This window comes from Molossus molossus, unplaced genomic scaffold (genome assembly GCF_014108415.1).
Source record: "Molossus molossus isolate mMolMol1 unplaced genomic scaffold, mMolMol1.p scaffold_m16_p_6, whole genome shotgun sequence".
In the NCBI taxonomy this organism is placed as follows: domain Eukaryota; kingdom Metazoa; phylum Chordata; class Mammalia; order Chiroptera; family Molossidae; genus Molossus; species Molossus molossus.
The window spans coordinates 26,603,504-26,618,057 of record NW_023425399.1 but is presented as its reverse complement, the minus strand read 5'-3'; the positions used below and the strand labels follow the sequence as shown (position 1 = coordinate 26,618,057).

Sequence of the window (14,554 nt, the reverse complement as noted above, 5' to 3'; positions counted from 1 at the left end):
TTTTGTTCAGATAGAGTGGGAGGGAGACAGAGAGAGAGAGAAACATCGACCTGAAAGGGACACATCGAGTGGTTGCCACCCACACGACCCAACCAGGGCCGGGGACAAACTGCAACCGAGGTACGTGCCCTTCGCAGGAACCGAACCCAGGTCTCTCTGGAACATAGGCCGATGCTCTAACCACTGAGCCAAACCGGCCAGGGCAAGGCTGCAGCTTTTTTAGCCCACCAGCCTGGGGTCATGAACCAAAGGCTCCTTCCTCAGGTTGAGTCTCTTTGGCTATGACTACTCCCTTCCTTCACCCCCAAGCTTCTATGCCCCCACCCCTAACCCAGTCCTGAAATGGTACCTGCCCTGTTCTCCATGAACTAGGGTCCTGGTTGGGGTAGGAACTGGGGCAGGCTGACTGTTAGGTTCTATGGGGCTCTCCCCATACCTTTGACCTCACTGGGTCCCCTGCTTGGGAGGGAAGAGAGGGGGACATGCCAAGAAGTTGCCTCCAAGGCCCCCAGTCTCTAAGTCCCTGGATCCTGCTCTGGGTGTGCGCATGTGATGGGTCTTCAGAGTCCCCAGGAGCCTGCCTCACCCACCCTATGAGAACGGCCCCGACCTGTCCCTCACCTCCGTGGCCGGGGCTGCCTGGCCCACAGGGCCGCAGGCGGCAATTCCCCTTCTTGGTGCAGTCAGTACAGCAGCCTCCCTTCACACCACCCGGAGTGTGTGCTGGTCCCGGTCACTGGTCCTCTCACAGGGTCGACCATCCCGATGGGGTCCTGCACGTCGTAGCCCTCTTGAAACCAAGTAGTGGTTATCAGGTTTGTTGTCTCGCAAAATCCAAGAATGAGTTTTCGGACCAAGGGTAAACCAAAGAAAGTTTATTTAAAAAACAGACAGACTCCCTGCAGCAGGGAGGGGACCCAAGTGGGTTGTCTGTGGGGCTCTGTTGTCCAGGAGTAGATAAGTACATTGCTAGCCTCTGATTGGTCTTTTCAAAGAATTCTGCCTTAGCAACATTCATACATTTTAAAATTATGTTTTCCACCTGACTGGGTTTAGCCCTGGGTCATCTATAGGGACTTAGTGGCTTCCCTTTATATGATAATTTCAACTTCTTCCAGGCCATTAGTGAGGAGGAGGGGAACCGCCCTTGGAGCCACCTTATGTTAGTTTTAGTGTCTCCCCCAAAACCAATCATTCAGCAATCCTGTTGCCTTGCTCCCAAAAACCAGTAGTATATTCATTGGAATAAGTCAGAATCACCAGCATTATATTCTTTAACAATAAATCAAATTCCTTTGCAAATCTAGAAAAAGGAACTATGCAATCAATCATATAATCGCTATTCCCCCCTTGCCTGAAACCAGCCTTTCTGGTTTGTTTTGTTTTTTTTTTTATCCTCACCCGAGGACATTTTTCCATTTTTTGTTCAGATAGACTGGGAGGGAGAGAGAGGAAGAGAGAGAGAGAAACATCGACGTGAAGGGACACATCGAGTGGCTGCCACCCGCACAACCAAGCAGGGCCGGGGACAAACTGCAACCGAGGTACATGCCCTTAGCGGAAACCAAACCCGGGTCTCTCTGTACCGCAAGCCGCCGCTCCAACCGCTGAGCCAAACCGGCCAGGGCTGTTTTGTTTTGTTGTATAATGGACATGTATGCCTTCCAGGAGCCTCTAATTTGCATTCAAGATAAACTTTCATTTCTGTAAGTCAGGAGTGTTAGTGGGGACTGGGGGCTGGGAGTTTCTGGCCTTGGGGGCAGAATTTGCCACGCTGATTTTAGTTTTATTTTGAGATCTGTAGAGTGCAAATAAACCTCCAGATACACTACATACTGGGCTGCCCACCTGCCTGTGCGCTGAGCTCCGAGTCATCTCAAATTTCCCGCATGTCTCAGTCTTCCCTGCCCATGGTCCCATCCCTCACTGCCCAACCTGCCTCTATCTCCTCACTTTTACCAACACTCTTGGGCTCATCAGAACCCTGTTGCTTACATACCAGCCCCTTGGGTTCCTCTCACCACTTTCTCAGGAGGCTGATGGAGGGATAGGGCCCACAGACCCCCTAGAAAGCTTAGAGACAGCCCCCAAGTGACCCTCATTTGTTCCTCTCTCAAGTCCTGAGAGCTGCAATCTCAGTCACAGCGGCTCCTGCCACACCGTGGCCACACCACTGTCAGTGACAGTCATGAGGCCAGCTCTCCTCCCCCATCACCCCCTGCAGAGACAGGCCCACATGCGTCCCCAGGCGCCTGAATCACTGCTGACGGCTTGGGACCTGGTGGCTGTGGGCTCCTGGGGAGCCACTGGGGACGGGTGATGGTAGCCACGTCACCTCAGAGAAAATACCTGCGGCCATAAATAGCCAGCCAGCGAAGGCAGCACAGCACAGCCTGCAGAGCAGCACCACACGCTGTGCCCACCTGTGCCAGGATGCCCGACGCCATGCTGCCCGCCTGCTTCCTCAGCCTGCTGGCCTTCACCTCTGCCTGCTACTTCCAGAACTGCCCGAGGGGTGGCAAGAGGGCCACGCTCGACCTGGAGCTGAGACAGGTATGGCTATGGCCCATCTCAGTGCTGCCAGGAGGGGGCAAAGGCCCCAGGCTGGCACCACAGTGCAGGGGCTGGGAAAGAAGGAAGTTATGGGACAGGCTGGCTTTAGGGGAGTGCCCAGCAGAAGTGAGGCTTGGAGTGGATAGGCAGAGGGGACCAGGCTTCTGGGCAGGTTAGGACAAGCTGCAAGGCTTCCTGAATGCTGTCCCTAACCAGACAGGGATGCAGGAAAGAGAGGTTTCTGCAGTAACAGCGCTTGGGGCTGGATCAGAGAGAACTGGGCAATAAGGCCTCCTGTGTGCCCATGGGTGCCTCTCAGCCAGCAGTGGCTGGAGGCTCTGTCCTATTCAGCATTGAGGCCTTCCCCATTCAGCTCCCATCCCCTCCCAGCCACAGGCCCTGGCCTTCACAAAGACACTGGCCATTGTCTGAGCTTGCTGGAGTGGAAGATGCCATCCAAGCATCCTGTAAGGAAGTTCTGCTAGGTACCTAGCCCACTTCTCTCTTGCTGCATGTCCAATCAATTCCATTTTATTCCATTTTCATGAGCCCTGAAGGAAATCCAATCACCATGCTCAATCTCACTTCTTCCCAGGCCACAGGAAGCTCAATTTTGAGCTGTTGAACAAACTAGAGTGGGTAGCTGGGCAGACTACAGACTACCTTCCCTCTGCTTGATGCCCTTGGAGGCCTGAATCACCTAGGGGCCTCGCTCCCTCCTCTAGGGCTCAGGCCCCTGCCACCCACCTGGTTAGTGCATAGACAGGTGAGCGGAGGCCTATAGCTTGGGAAGTAGGGTGCAGGCATAGTGAAGGGGTTGGGGGGCAGAGTAAGGCCAGAGAGGGGACAGGAAATGGAAGGAAGGGCCTGGATGTATTAAGTGGGGACAAGGTCCCTCACTGCAGGGATGGTGCTAGAGATCGAGCTTGAGGAATGGGGGCTGCAGAGAGCCTTCTGCATCGTGGAGAAAGCGGCGGGCAGCTGAGAAAGGGGTGCAATACCACTGAGGCCCCAGAGCTGAAGAAGAAGGTCTCCCCCATACTGTAGCCCATGGCAGACCCTCTGTGGGGGTGGGGTGTCTGGGGGAGGATGCCGAGTGATGTCACAGAGATAGTCTGAGTCACCTGTAAATCAAGGGAGGTTAGCAGAAGTTGGTTCCAATCCTTTGACCCTTTTTGGAGCCAAAGCAGCGCCAGGACGACCCCGAACTTTGGGTCCCTGCCCACCCTCCCCACCCAGAGGGGCCCTGACCCTCCAGCCCGGTTCAGCCGCTTTGCTCACCCCTGCTGTCCCGCCAGTGCCTCCCCTGCGGCCCGGGGGACAAAGGGCGCTGCTTCGGGCCCAGCATCTGCTGCGGGGACGAGCTGGGCTGCTTCGTGGGCACGGCCGAGGCTCAGCGCTGCCAGGAGGAGACCTACCTGCCGTCGCCCTGCCAGTCGGGCCAGAAGCCGTGCGGGAGCCGGGGCCGCTGCGCCGCCAACGGCATCTGCTGCAACGAAGGTGCGCGCAGGGCGGGGCGGGGCGGGGGGAGGTGGACGGGGCTGGGGTGGCCTGGGGGCCGATCTGGGTCTGGTCCGGGGCGCCGCCCGCACACTCAGCCCTACTCCCCGCAGAGAGCTGCGTGACCGGGCCCGAGTGCCGGGAGGGTGCCGGCCTCCACCGCCGCGTCCGCGCCGGCGACCGGAGCAACGCGACCCAGCTGGACGGGCCGACCGGGGCCTTGCTGCTGCGGCTGGTGCAGCTGGCGGAGGCACCCGAGCCCGCCCCGGTCGGCGTCTACTGAGCCCCGGCCCGGCCCTCCCCGCCCTGCCCTCGAAGCACAAAAATAAACCTTTTAAAATGCATTGGATGGTGTCTGTCTCTGGCTCTCTCTGGGGATGGGGATGGGAGAGGCCGGGAGAGGGTGGGGCGCGGACGCTTCCCGGACCCTAAGTCACAGATCCACCCAAGAGAAGAGACGGTCCAGTAAGCGATCCTGGCCCAGCAGAGTTTAGCTAGAACTAGGGACAGGTTACCTGGGGGTGGGGGAGGGGAGGGCCGAGGCCCAGAGTGATCCTTCAGGGGCTGGGTTGGGGATCCTGGGGCAAAGGGTTGGAAATAAATAAAGAAGGGCAGGGGGATGGAGGAGAGAGAGCCATCAGCGGACAACATAGCAAGAGAGAGAGGGAGACAGAGATACTGAGAGTGACCAACAAAGGCAGAAGGAACACGCTAAGAAGTGAGCAGGGGTTCCTGTTCCCATTTACATCACAGGAGGCTGAGGGACAAGCAGCTTCAGGGACCCATGCAGGTCCCCAGATTCTGTCTAATGTCTTTTTCATTAAAGACTGTGGTGTGGCCCTGGCCGGTTTGGCTCAGCGGTTAGAGCGTCGGCCTGCGGTCCGGAGAGACCCGGGTTCGGTTCCCGCTAAGGGCACGTACTTCGGTTGCAGTTTGTCCCCGGCCCTGGTTGGTCGTGCGGGTGGCAGCCACTCGATGTGTCCCTTCACGTCGATGTTTCTCTCTCTCCCTTCCTCTCTCTCCCTCCCACTCTAAAAAAAAAAAAAAAAAAAAAAAAAAGACTGTGGTGTGTGTGTGTGTGTGTGTGTGTGTGTGTGTGCTGGTGTGTTTAAGGGGAGGGGGTGTGGGACCTACATCGCCAGACCCAGTGGAGAGTGCCATGTGCTATCTGTCCAGAAGGAAACAAAGCACCTACATTTGGCTTTTAGCCAGCCTGAGAGACAGACCTCACTGAGACCCTGGCTACATGCCTCCACCAGGTTCAGCCATGCAAACCACATACACGCTCAGACAGAAAAAAAAAGAATTGTTAGGGGCATGCCAGTGATTTCTGACAATCACAGATATAGACCCTGAGATACACATTCAGAACTACAGACACACTCAGAAACAGACACAACAGACTCGAGGATAGACAGCTACATGTACACACACACACACACACACACACTCGCATTAGCTCCGGACACAAGGACTTTCCACCCTTTGACACATGCAGCTTCAGGGCAAAGAGGGCCACTACCAGGTCAGTGCTGTCTCTTTGTCCCCTCTGTCCCCTCTACCCCTTCATACCCTTTCCCCTCACTCCCATAACCCTCAGATCCTGGGCCCTTTCTTGCTTCTCTACTTGTCCCCCTACACCCCTCCCTTTCTCTTCTATCCCCTCTACCTCTGTCACCTCCCATCTTCCTTTCTCTACCAGCTCTGTTCCCTGCGGCCTCTCCTTGGGATGTCTTGCTCCAGGTCTTGGGACACAAGAGGCTCCATCTCCTCCTGAATCCTCCGCTGACTTGGAGACCAGAATGGAGCACAGGCTGAGGAACGTCACTCTGAGCCTTGACCCCAATTGCCAGCCTTGGAGCTCAGCCTCATGACAGCCTCAGCCAGCCCTGGGTGGGGGGAAGGTCCAGATGCCAAGCCAAGGTCAAGCTCTCTTGTGGCCTTAGAGCTCTGCTTTTCTGTCATCCCTGACCAGGCGCAGGAGGCGGGTGTAGGGGTCATGAGGGCTTCTATCCTTAATTAGCATAGGCCGAGGAGTCTCTCTCCTTGTTTTTTGGGGTCATTTCTGTGATCCTGTTCTTTAAGAACCCCTATCCTACAGGGTCCCCGGTGTTGATAGTGTGACATAAAAATAAATCACAACAATGAATGCTCAGTGATGTAGTCGATGCTTCTAGTTCTCAGACTGGAATGCGTGCGCCTAGGCTTCACACAGCTGTGCGGAGCTCGCCTTGATTGCCCACAGTCCTCCTGAGTGCACACACAGGCACTTCCACTTTACAAATTAGTATTATGTCATAATCCATAGCATTAATTTGCACTTTTTTTTTTTTTTTATCCTCACCCGAGGACATTTTTCCATTTTTTGTTCAGGTAGAGTGGGAGGGAGAGAGAGGAACAGAGAGAGAGAGAGAGAAACATCGATGTGAAAGGAACACATCGAGTGGCTGCCACCCGCACAACCGACCAGGGCCGGGGACAAACTGCAACCTAGGTACGCGCCCTTAGCGGGAACCGAACCCGGGTCTCTCAGGACCGCAGGCCGATGCTCTAACCGCTGAGTCAAACCAACCAGGGCCAATTTGCACTATTTTTAACAAAGTAAATTTAGGGCATCTTTTCACATCAGAACATTTACTTCTATCACCATCTTTTTATTTTTATTTTTTTTATCTTCACCTGAGGACATTTTTGCATTTATCTTTAGATAGAGCAGGAAGGAGAGAGGGAGGATGAAAGAGAGAGAAACATCGATGTGAGAGAGACACATCGACTGGCTGCCACCCACACTACCCCAACTGGGGCCGGGGACAAGCTGCAACCAAGGTTAAGTGCCCTTAGCGGGAACTGAACCTGGGACTCTCTAGTCCGCGGGCCGACGCTCTAACTGCTAAACCAAACTGGCCAGGGCTATCATCATGTTTTTGTCTTATAGCTTTGATTATGAGAAATTTCAAATATACCAAAAAGTAGAGTCAATAGACCAAAACCCTTCAGGCACTCTTCCCCATCAGCTGTGACAACTGTCATCATGTGGTGGCTTGTTTCCTCTCTACCTTGACTCTCTCTACCCTCAAATGATCTTGAAGTCAATCCCAGCTGTCATACAATTTCATCTATAAACATTCCAGGGTGCATCTCAAAAGATATGGACTGTTCTTATAAACATGACCATAGATTGTTACCACATACATGCATACCCCAAACCAAATCTCAACCACATATTAATACAGGCATACCTCAGAGATATTGCAGGTTCGGTCCCAGACCACCGCAATAAAGTGAGCATGGTAATAAAGTGAGTTGTGTCTGGCTAGTACGGCTCAGTTGGTTGAGTGTCTTCCCAAACACTGGGAGATTCTGGTTGGATTTCAGGTCAGGGTCATCCCCAGTAGGGGGCATGCAGGAAGCAGCTATTGATGTTTCTCTCCATGTTTCTATTTCTCTCTCCCTCTCCCTTCCTCTCTTTGAAGTCAAAACATACACACACACATTAAAAAGCAAGGTGTAACATCTTTGATAGTGGAGGGTTTGCCTTCAATTTGTAAAACACACATCTGTGAAGTATAATAAAGTGAAACAATGTAACGAGGTATGCCTGTATCCTTCAATATTCAGGTACTACTCAAATTTCCCCAAGTGTCTCAGAATATAGCTTTGCAATTCATTGTTATCTGAGTCCCTTTTCCCCTAAGGCACAAAAGAGGATATTAATCCTCGTGACCCTTCTACATTTTTATGTTCCTGACCTTCTTGTAGAGAATGGCTTCCAATCCTTTTTTTTTTGGTATGTGCCCCTAGCGGGAACCGAACCTGGGACTCTCTGGTCCGCAGGCCAATGCTTCAACCGCTGAGCCAAACCAGCCAGGGCCCAATCTTTTTACTATTCATTACAAGCAGGTATAATCAGCTGACTTTACTGGGTATATGTCCCTTAAAGTCACCTTGCCTGTCCAGTTACATATAAAAATAATATTATTTTGTTACTTTCCTTTTCTCTATACAGTATTATTGGCTGGGATAATTACATATTTTTAAAATTATGTGCAGGTAGGCATATTATCTGGGAATTTCATTTCTGGGTAGTAAAGTGGGCTCACAGAGTACTAGTCAAACAAAGGGAGTGTTGGGAACCTGGACCAGCCCCGAGCACTTTGGGGTTTGAAGGGGTCACTCTGAGGAGGACCAGAGGCAACGGACTGAGCCAGGAAGAGGAAGATTGACAGCTCGTCTGCCGGTTGGCTGGCTGCAGAACAGCCTCACTCGGCCTGTTTCTTCAGCAACTCTCCAGCTCACCCTGACCTAACTTGATGCCACCTCTGGGATGTCCCCAGAATAAGTGGTATCAATTGGACAGTGTGTTTTTGATGCTAGAAAAAACAACACTGCTGGCCTTTGGATTTAGGGAAAGAATAGGACAGTGGGTATATGGTGTGTCTGGAGGGGTAAGGGGACCCTGAACTCAGTCCCAATGTGAGGAAAGCTGGCCTGACACCCCTCTGTTCTGCAGAAACCACTCAAGTGTGGAGGGGGTGCGGGCACTCCGGGCAGAGTGAGGTCAGGGCTCATGCGGTGGGTGGACACGCAAGCTTGCCAAAGCACAGATCCATAACCACATATGTCTCTAGTTGAGGATCCTGGTTTCCTGTGTAGTTTCTGAGGTACCACAGAACTTGTATGACTTTCCTCAGATACCCATTTGCGTGTATCACATACTCCTTAATAGTTGATTTGAACAGGACTCCGCTTTGAGTCATCTACTGTTCCTTTCCTGATAACTTCCTCGATCACCCTCCAGATGCAGGGGTTATCGGAGAGACCAGCTCTCACAGCCTCAGCAAGAACCCCAGTCTGACCGGTTTTGCTCAGTGGTTAGAGTGTTGGCTCTAGGACCAAAGGGTTGTGGCTTCGATTCCTGGTCAAGGGCATGTACCTGGGTTGTAGGTTCTATCTCTAGCATCATTTGGGCTTTTTGGGAGGCAACCAGTAGATGTGTTTCTATAACATCAGTGTTTTTCTCCCCACCTTGCCTCACCCCGCCCCACTTCCACTCTGTCTAAAAATCAATTTAAAAATATCCTCGGGTGAGGATTTAAAAAAACCAAACACCCTGGCCGGTTTGGCTCAGTGGTTAGAGTGTCGGCCTGTGGACCAGAGTACTCACCCCGCCCCACTTCCACTCTGTCTAAAAATCAATTTAAAAATATCCTCGGGTGAGGATTTAAAAAAACCAAACACCCTGGCCGGTTTGGCTCAGTGGTTAGAGTGTCGGCCTGTGGACCAGAGTACTGGGTTTGATTCAGAGTACTGGGTTTGATTCCAGCCAAGGGCACGTACCTCGGTTGCGGTTCGTCCCCAGCCCCGGTTGGGGTCATGTTGCATTCCAAATGATAGGAGACCCGAAGAAAGCATCAGCAGGCAGGATGTATTCAAGATGATCAGAGGGCTACAGCTCTCTCTGGCATGTAGCAATGATTTCATGATCATCATGGCTTTTATTACAATGTTTAACAATTACATCTGAAGAGTAACAATTACATCTGAAGAGTAACTACATGAGCACAAACAATGCATGGCAAGCAACAGCTAACTCTATGACCCGTCCCGCAGGTCGAGCAACGAGGACTCTAGAGGGGGAGTGAGGATGAGGAGGGACAAGAGACACGAGAAATGGAGACAAGACAGGGCTCTGATCAAGTCTCGTTTATTCAGGGGTAATTCACACAATACTATATAGGGCAAGAAGCACCTTTTGCCAAGCACCAAGCTTGCCCGAAGCAATTCCAGGAAATACTACAAAAGGAACAAAAGGTCAGTAAAGACTGGCTTGATGAGTAAATGTTTACTTAAAGAAATGCAAAATGCAGAGATAAAGAAATGCAGAATGCAGAGATATCCTGCCTTGGGGATACGATGGCAGAGCAGATTTTAACAAAATTGACGCCATGCAAAGTCTCCCACAACTCTATGTTTATACCTAACCTTTAATTACATGCACAGACAATGCTTGGCAAGCAAAGACTAACTCTATGTTAATATCTAACCTTTAATTTTTAGGGTTTGTTTCCTCTATTGTAGAAACACAATGGACCTCATGAACCTTTTTTTTTTTTTTATCCTCACTGAGGACATTTTTTCATTTTTTGTTTAGATAGAGTGGGAGGGAAAGAGGAACAGAGAGAGAGAGAGAGAGAGAAACATCGACATGAAAGGGACACATCGAGTGGTTGCCACCTGCAGGACCCAACCAAGGCCGGGGACAAACTGCAACCGAGGTACGTGCCCTTAGCAGGAACCCAACCTGGGACTTTCTGGTCCGCCTTCAACGCTCTAACTGCTGAGCCAAACCGGCCAAGGCAGAAATAACTTTTTAAATCACTAACATTTCACTGTGCTCGTTTTGTTTGGGGACGGGACTTCTGGGATAGCTGGCCCACTGTGGATAAGTGCACGAGGTGTGTTCTGGGGGAGAAGGATGGTTTACTGATTCCCAGTAACAGATGAGAAGTGGGTGAGGGATTGTCTCTTTTGGTTGGCGTTTTTTGCCTTTTAGGGTCATTTCTGTGGCTGTGGGTTCTCAGAAAGCCCTGTTTTGCAGGATCCCCAGCTTGGCCACACCTTCTGAGTCCCAGGGGCCTCCCGCGGCCTGAGACTCCAGCCCCTCGGGAACAGGAAGGCCCCTCAGCTGTGGGGGGTGGGGGTATCCTGCCCCTAGCCCTCAGGTGTGGCTCAGGCTTCCTCCAGATGTCAGAAGTTACTCAGTATCCCTGGTTGCCTGTCAGGCCCTTTACTCTGCTGACCCAGTTGGGCCTTAGGTGGTCCTCTGAGTCCTGCCTACTGCAGGCCCCCAGCGCTGTTGGGAGGAGAAAGCTGGGGCTGTTTGCAGCTCATTCTGCCCGGTTTTCCTCCACGCACCCCCAACCCCACCGGGAGCAGCACGCCCCCCGTCCTGGGCAGCAGGCCCAGCGCCTGTCCCCTTGCTGGCCCCTGGCCCTGCTCTGAGTTGCCCAGCGCTGCAGACACAGGCCCGGCCTGCTCACCGCCCCCAGCGCCCTCCCTCCCGGGGCTGACAGAGACGCCAGTCCAGTTGGAGGGGGAAATCTGCTTTATTTTATTTTCATTACTTCGGGGGTGGCTGCGGAGGGAGCGAGGGCCGCGCCCCGCGGTGTCCAGGGCCCGTCTGCTCAGCGCTGGGAGAAGGCGGCCTCGGGGTCGCAGGCGGGGTCGGTGCGGCAGCCGTCTGTGAGGAGAGAGGGGTCAGGCAGGTCCGCGCCCGGTCCCCGCGGCTCCCGCTCGGTGCCGGCCCGCGCCGGGCGGCCCGCTCACCCGGGCTGCAGCAGATGCCGCTGGCGGCGCAGCGGCCCTCGTCCCCGCACGGCCTCTGGCCCGACTGGCAGGGCGACGGCAGGTAGGTCTCCTCCTGGCAGCGCAGCGCCTCGGCCGTGCCCACGAAGCAGCCCAGCTCGTCCCCGCAGCAGATGCTGGGCCCGAAGCAGTGGCCCTTGTCCCCCGGGCCGCAGGGGAGGCACTGGCGGGAGGCAGGGGTGAGCCGGCCGGGGGGCCGAGCTGAGAGGGGGGTTCTGGGCCCTTCTGGGTCGGGAGGGCGGGCAGGGGAGGCCGGAGGTTCGGGGTCGCCCTGGCGCTGCTTTGGCCCCAAACGCGGTCACAGGAGGGGAAGCAACACCTGCCAACCTCCCCTGGGTCCCGGACGGGCGGCTGCGGGGCGCGGGCGGGTCAGCGAGGCAGGGGCGACCGGGTGGCTCGGGTCCCTCCAGCCCCAGCGGGCGGGACCAGGGTGTGGGTGCTCACCTTGCGCACGTCCAAGTCCCGCACCGACCTCTTGCCGCCCACGGGGCAGTTGGTGATGTAGCAGGCGGAGGTCAGCGCCAGGAGGCCGAGCAGGCAGCAGGCGAGGCTGGGGACCGCCATGGTGCGACTCAGGGTCCGACGTCGACGGCTGTGGCTGGCTCTCGGATCCGCTCCTTTTATGCCTGGGGCGGCGCAGCCGAGCATCTTCTAAGAGGGCAGGCGGTTGTCTGGTCACGGCTGGCCGGTCGCTGCGGGTCAGGCCCTGTGCCCTCTTGTTTGCAGGGGCCGGTCTGGTGCAAATCACTGCGCTGGCTAAAGCTGGCGGGGGAAGGAAGCCTGAGGGTGCCTGGGCCCTTTGGGTGACAGAGTATGGGGTAGGAGGTGCGGCCCACCCAGGGACTATGCAGCTGGGGGTGGGGAGAGCTACAGGTGAGCACTTGGACGCCTCCAGGCAAGAAGCTGGAACGGACACGCCCACGGCCCTCTTCCTTCGCCACAAGTGCATCCTTGTCCCTTCTAATAGGAAGGTCTCTTCCGGAACCCAAACTTTTTGGAACCCACTCCCCAGCCCCACTTCCACACCAGTTTCCACTTTTCAGCACCTGGAACTTGCATAGATAGGAAAAGACCTTTATTTTTCTCGAACTTCTAACTGAAAGTCAGCCTTTCCTTCCAATGTGAGGGAGGAACAACCCACAGGGGCATCTGCAATGCCTGGGGCTTTGTCACAACTGGAAATGACAGATGCCTTCCTGTCACATTACACTACTGCAGAAGTGTCTAAACAGTGCTCAGCCACCGCTTGGTGATTAGGGCAGTTCCTGGACTTGCCACTAGAACTTGCTGTCTAATGCTTTAAATAAGAAGCACATTGGGCCCTGGCCAGTTTGGCGCAGCGGTAGAGGGTTGGCCTGCAGTCCAGAGAGACCTAGGTTCGGTTCCTGCTAAGGGCATGTACCTCGGTTGCAGTTTGTCCCTGGCCCTGGTTGGGTCCTGCCGGTGGCAACCACTTGATGTGTCCCTTTCACATCGATATTTCTCTCTCCCTCTCCGTCTGAACAACAACAATAACAACAAAAAATGGGAAAAAAAAAGAAGCACATTGGTGACTATCACAGATTTGGTTTAACATTTTGATACCTGAATGTAATCCCATGTCTTTGTGTTATGCATTTACAGACAGTGCTTTTGATATCGTGCAGGAGGGAGCGCAAGCGCGGCGCGGGGGCCTCCGGTGTCCCGGACCCAGCTAGAGGGGACCATGGCCGAGCAGGAGCCCACCGCAGAGCAGCTGGTGCAGATTGCAGCTGAGAATGAGGAAGATGAGCGTTCCCTCAGCTACAAGCCCCCAGCCCAGAAGAGCATCCAGGAGCTGGACAAGGAACACGAGAGTCTGTGCAAGTACAAGGAGGCCCTGCTGGGCCGTGTGGCCGTGTCTGCAGACCCCACGTACCCAACGTCATTGTGACCTGCCTGACCCTGGTGTGCAGCACTGCCCCGGCCCCCTGGAGCTGGACCTGACAGGTGACTTGGAGAGCTTCAAGAGCAGTCCTTTGTGCTGAAGAAGGGTGTGGAATATCAGATAAAGATCTCTTTTCAGGTGAACCGAGAGATTGTGTCTGGCATGAAGTACATCCAACACACATAACAGAAAGGCATCAAGATTGACAACACTGACTACATGGTGGGGAGCTACGGGCCCCCGGCCGGCCAAGGAGTATGAGTTCCTGACCACCTAAGGGCATGCTGGCTTGAGGCAGCTAAGATCTGGAAACAGCCCAAATGTCCATCAGTAGACAAATGGATAGCAAAGCTGTGGTACATATACACAATGGAGTACTATGCAGCTGTAAGAAAGAAAGATCTCTTATCCTTTGAGACGACATGGAGGGACCTGGAAAGTATTATCCTAAGCGAAACAAGCCAAGCAGAGAAAGACAAGTATCATATGATCTCACTTATTTGTGGAATATAATGAACATAACAGTTTGAGGAATGGGGTAGTCCCAGAGACGTGGAAGTGGGGTACAGACTGACAATCCCCAGAAGAGGGGGTGGTGGGGGAGAGATAAACTACAGAACTTATACGCATGTATGCATAACCAATGGACATGGCCCTGGCCAGTTTGGCTCAGCGGTTAGAGAATTGGCCTGCGGTCCGGAGAGACCCGGGTTCGGTTCCCGCTAAGGGCATGTACCTCGGTTGCAGTTCGTCCCCGGCCCTGGTTGGTCGTGCGGGTGGCAGCCACTCGATGTGTCCCTTTCACATCGATGTTTCTCTCTCTCTCTCTCTCCCTCTCACTCTATCTGTACAAAAAATGGAAAAATGTCCTCGGGTGAGGATTAAAAAAAAAAAAAAACCAATGGACATGAACAACAAAGCTGGGGACAGGGCGGGGAGGGAGAGGAAGGGGGGAGTCAGTGAGGGGAGAAGGAGAAACATCTGTAACAAAAATAAATTAATTAATTAAAAAAATAAAATAAAAACAGTGCTTTTTTTTTTTTTTTTTTTTTTTTTTTTTTTGAGCCCTGGCTAGTTTGGCTCAGCAGTTAGAGCATCAGCCAGCGAACCAGAGAGTCCCAGGTTTGATTCCCGCTAAGGGCAGGTACCTTGGTTGCAGTTTGTCTCATGTGGGTGGCAACCACTCGATGTGAGAGAGATGTGTCTCTCTCTCTCTCTTCTCTCCTCTCT

The 14,554-nt window shown here is 53.7% G+C and overlaps 2 protein-coding genes and 1 pseudogene across 2 annotated transcripts; 2 read left to right on the top strand and 1 right to left on the bottom strand.

Annotated features, from left to right (window-relative positions):
• Positions 1-2,425: 2,425 nt before the first annotated feature.
• LOC118618882 (arginine vasopressin) lies at positions 2,426-4,386 on the top strand. Its single transcript, XM_036245444.1, has 3 exons — positions 2,426-2,553; positions 3,852-4,053; positions 4,167-4,386. The coding sequence occupies exons 1-3, from the start codon at positions 2,434-2,436 to the stop codon at positions 4,334-4,336; spliced, it is 492 nt and encodes a 163-aa protein (XP_036101337.1). The 5' UTR covers positions 2,426-2,433; the 3' UTR covers positions 4,337-4,386.
• A 6,851-nt stretch (positions 4,387-11,237) lies between these two features.
• On the bottom strand, positions 11,238-11,982 carry OXT (oxytocin/neurophysin I prepropeptide). Its single transcript, XM_036245474.1, has 3 exons — positions 11,863-11,982; positions 11,380-11,581; positions 11,238-11,293 (listed from the first exon to the last, which is right to left on the bottom strand). The coding sequence occupies exons 1-3, from the start codon at positions 11,980-11,982 to the stop codon at positions 11,238-11,240; spliced, it is 378 nt and encodes a 125-aa protein (XP_036101367.1).
• Positions 11,983-13,123: 1,141 nt separating this feature from the next.
• Positions 13,124-13,626, top strand: LOC118619064 (annotated as a pseudogene).
• Positions 13,627-14,554: the final 928 nt, after the last annotated feature.